The following is a 4484-nucleotide window of genomic DNA, read 5'->3' as shown; positions in this document are numbered from 1 at the left end:
GCGAACGCCAGATAATGCCGACGGTTACGGACGACTGCCGTCACGCCGTTCAACTGACCGCGAGGGTCGGGGCTTCGTGATCCACGCCGTGGCGGTGAGAACTCGGTTCGGTTTGGGGATTTTGAGACTCGCGCCGAGGGTATGTGACATGAGAGATAAACCGCGAGTCGCACATGTGGACGGAGGCTGAGCTTTTCCGCGAAGGGTTAACCGGAGAGCTGACATTTGGAGGAGAAAAAAAAAGGGCACTCCGTGTCGACCGAAATAGGTTACATTTTCTCGCTTCGATCAAAACTTCAGTTTCCGGACTAGCCTCGGCGAGCGCGAGCGCGCCTATAGGAAGTGAATTGGGCCAGCCACACTGTTCTGCTGTGCGCGTGAGGGCGAAAGCGCTGAGATCTCTTTCAACAGGACTGCAGCAGCCAATTGACTTTCCCTCGTGTTAGGTGTATACTTTAATACTCGTTACTTTATTTACTGTGAAGGTCATCGCCCAATCACCCTGGAGGTGGCCCCGATTCAAACGACACTGATAGGCTGTGTCTGTTTTTGTCGGTGAGATGTGTGTACCGGTATTCTATTTTTCTTTTCTGATTTTACATAAACAGTAACAGGTACGTTAAGTCAAGCATGCGTATGTCACACCGAATTTCGATATTTTTGGGGGCTTTGCTGCTGTGTTACTTTGAGAAGGTTTCGCTCTGAATCGTTCTGGTTTATTTTATTTATTTATTCGCAGGTGTGCGCGTGTATGTGTGTTGCTTATCGGTGTGTGCGCCGGTGACCAAGAAGTCCCACATGGATCCCCAGTACAATGGAGCCAAGCCACCCGAAGGTAACGACACCGCCTGGGCTCCTCCAGTCAAGGTGGCCCGCTTGGAACAATGCGAGGGAGGAGGAAGTTCAGCCCACGAGAGCAGCGGGCAGGGGAGCCCTTCGGCCAAATCGCCCGTGCTGGTCCTCAAACCTGCCACTCCACAGAGCAAGAACTGGCACAAGAGAGGTAAGGTTCAGCTGACTCGCAAGCAGGTTGGCCTGTTTCACAAAAAGGAAGCTCCGGGCATTTTTAATTTTTTTTTTTTATCTTTTGGAGGTTCTGGAATAATGGTTTAATATTGTAAAACGTGTCAAATTACACAGAAAGGGACATCTACATGCATATTTTTTTATATTAGTCTATTCATCTAAACACTTCTGTTCTGTAATTTCATTATTTCTCTTCTCTCATTTACTGCTCTGGTCATGTATGTTGTATTAAACATGGGTAGGCCTATTATATATGTGTATTACACACGTGTTCTCAGTTGTTTTTTCATTTGCATTTCTGCTCGTTTGCACTGTGCAGTTTGTGTTATTTATTAATGAATGTCAAGGCTGGGGGAAAGGAATTCACAAATATTTTGATAAATTGATGTTTAAATGAAATAATGAATACAACTTTTATGAAGCAATTACTGAAGGGAAATTAAAGCAGCTAATTTACATAGCATTCTCATAATGCCATATTTAATGAATGAATAAATTATCAAATCCATACGTTGATTTTCAAAAAAGTCACACTCACATTGCTAGTTTATTTCCTTTAACGTCGCATCTACAAACAATGGATCTGGTTTCCATTAGTCAACACGTTTTTCGTTGTTGTTTTTTTTCAACCGGTATTCGCTAGGCTAGTGTCTAAATGCCACCGTGTGATTGATTGTCTGCGCTGTCCGTCACCCCAGGGAGCCTGCTGCCAGTGTTCTGTGTGGTGGAGCACAGGGAGGGAGTGGCCGAGGGCGAGAAGAGGGAGGAGCATGCAGAGTTTGTGCTGGTCCGGAGAGACCTGCTCTTCAACCAGCTGATCGAGATGGCCCTGCTGACGCTGGGCTACTCGCACAGCTCGGCTGCCCAGGCCAAAGGTAGACACACAAGCACGCGCACACACAAAACAACGCAAACAGGCGCACGCACAACATGGCTGCTGTTACCTCACATGGGTTTGTGGGTTCATATGAGCCGTGGCTTCCACTGGGTGAAAGTGTGTGGGGGGGCTTGTCCGTGCGGATGCACTTGGGTGGCAAATTCCCCCCCTAAGATATCGATTGGACCCCCTGAGTACCACCCGTACTAAATCTAACTGCTGAGAGAGCTTGATCCATGTTTGTCGATTCTCAGATTATCAGTTTTTCATGTGGACTTTTGTTCTGCTAATAAAACAAGTTCAATGTCTGCTGTTAAGGTATGACCTCCACACTACCCTGTAATGGTGCAATATTGTGGTCTGCTGCCCTCTGTGTTATTCTGAACCACTTCTGGGCCACCCCTAGCGAATTAGAGACATGACACTGAGTGTGTGTGCGTGCGTGTGTGTGTGCGTGCGTGTGTGTGTGTGTGTGCGTGTGTGTGTGTGTGTGTGTGATCTTGTCCAGGTCTCATCCAGGTGGGCAGGTGGAACCCAGTGCCTCTGTCGTACGTCACCGACGCGCCCGACGCCACGGTGGCGGACATGCTGCAGGAAGTTCACCACGTCATCACCCTCAAGATCCAGCTGCACAGGTACAAGTCCTCCCACTTACAGGGCGGTCGGCACCGCCACTCATTAGCAGCAGTAATGTTATGATCCGTCTTAAAGGGACAGAGTCTGCCCATAGGAGTAATGTTGTGTCCCTGTCTTAAAGGGACAGAGTCCGCCCATAGGAGTAATGTTGTGTCCCATCTTAAAGGGACAGAGTCCGCCCATAGGAGTAATGTTGTGTCCCATCTTAAAGGGACAGAGTCAGCCCATAGGAGTAATGTTATGATCCGTCTTAAAGGGACAGAGTCAGCCCATAGGAGTAATGTTGTGTCCCATCTTAAATGGACAGAGTCAGCCCATAGGATTGTGTCCCGTCTTAAAGGGACAGTCGACCCATACCCGTAATGTTATGTCCCGTCTTAAAGGGACAGTCAGTCCATGGCAGTAATGTTGTGTCCCTGTCTTAAAGGGACAGAGTCAGTCCATGGCAGTAATGTTGTGTTCCGGTCTTAAAGGAACAGGGCCCCTCAGGGACAGCAGGGCTGTCTCTAGTGAACACTGTGCTTGAAACTGTGCCAGGTGACCCAGGTGTCACTCCCTATGAATACTTTTTGGTGTCCCTGATGTTTCATTTTGGTGTTTGGTTACCCTTTAATTGTTTTCATTTAAGGCTGGCGTTTGAGACTGCAAAGCCGTAGAGAGGGTGCGGAAGATAATTGTTTAACGAGGTTCCCTTGCAGTTTGCGGCCAATGAACAACCAGCTACAATCTTGTTAAAGGACCTGGCACACCGCAGGCACATACACCCCTCCACCTTCGTATTCACTAGCATTGCCATCTGCCATCTCTGTCCTCTCCACCAATTAGAAACAGCAATGTCACGGGTGGTGTTTGTGATCCACCGCAGATAGGATCAAATAAGACGTACTATTAATCCGCAGTGGTCATTTTGGGACGCGCCATCACGCCATCATTCTATCATCATTCCGCCGCGCTCATTACCATAGGGTTTGATTCAAGAAAGCCTTACTAAGCACTTTTGTTGATTCAAACGAGAATGGGATTTGTTTCATTTTTACGATTAGATTTACGATGGAGCCCAAACGACAAGTGGAACGCCTTCTTCCACCTTTATGGCCCAACAGTTTAAGTTTCATAAATAAAAGTCATTGTGCAGATACACAGCAGATTGTTAAAGAGGCGAGCCTCAGTGCATGTGATCTGCTCCCCCCCCTGCGGCCCGCCGGTGTGCAGCTGCCCAAAGCTGGAGGATCTGCCAGCCGAGCAGTGGAGCCATTCCACAGTGAGGAACGCTCTCAAGGAGCTGCTCAAGGACATGAACCAGAGCGCCCTGGCCAAGGAGTGTCCCCTCTCCCAGGTACCACACACACACACACACACACACACACTCACACACACATGCTCACTCTGTCTCTCTCCCTCGCCCTCCCTCTCGCCTCTCACTCTCTCTTTCACTCATTCACTCACACACATCTCTCTTTCTCACACACACACACACACACACATTCAGTAACAAGCAATAGTGTGTTACTCTTACCTCCTCTCTTACTTAATGCTCAGCGCCAGGAAAAATAAAGTTAATCATGTTTGTACGTGTGTGTGTGTGTTTGTTTATGTGTGTGTGCGTGTGTGTGTGTGTGTGTGGACCTGCCTACCTTGGTTTTTCAGATGGAGCACGTACTCCCATATCTAGATAGAAAATCCAGATCGAAGAGCGAGATAGGGCGTGGGGGGCATATAGAGAGACCGAGATAAAAGACAAAGATGCTATCTCTTAAAGAGGCTATCTCCCTGGCTGGCTACATTTCTCTCTAAGTCACCCCTCCTGTCACTTTGTATCTGTCAACGTGTCCGTCCGTCAGAGCTCGGAGTCTGTCCTTCATATCCATTTATTACCCACAACCGCCTTGTGTTTAAGCGTCAACATTCATGTGAATCCAGCATGCTATTACAGGTAGATAATCCA

General features: G+C 48.1%; 1 protein-coding gene across 1 annotated transcript; it reads left to right on the top strand.

Annotated features, from left to right (window-relative positions):
• Positions 1–256: 256 nt before the first annotated feature.
• On the top strand, positions 257–3875 carry LOC311373561 (DNA-binding protein SATB1-like; the record flags this gene model as incomplete). Its single annotated transcript, XM_084490301.1, has 5 exons — positions 257–614; positions 740–1003; positions 1725–1901; positions 2412–2538; positions 3752–3875. Coding segments are annotated over exons 2-5 (633 nt in total), but the record flags the coding sequence as incomplete, so codon positions are not given.
• Positions 3876–4484: the final 609 nt, after the last annotated feature.

Source organism: Micromesistius poutassou, assembly GCF_964030765.1.
Source record: "Micromesistius poutassou genome assembly, contig: SCAFFOLD_1751, whole genome shotgun sequence".
Taxonomy (NCBI): domain Eukaryota; kingdom Metazoa; phylum Chordata; class Actinopteri; order Gadiformes; family Gadidae; genus Micromesistius; species Micromesistius poutassou.
This window is presented reverse-complemented; position numbering and strand designations above follow the sequence as displayed.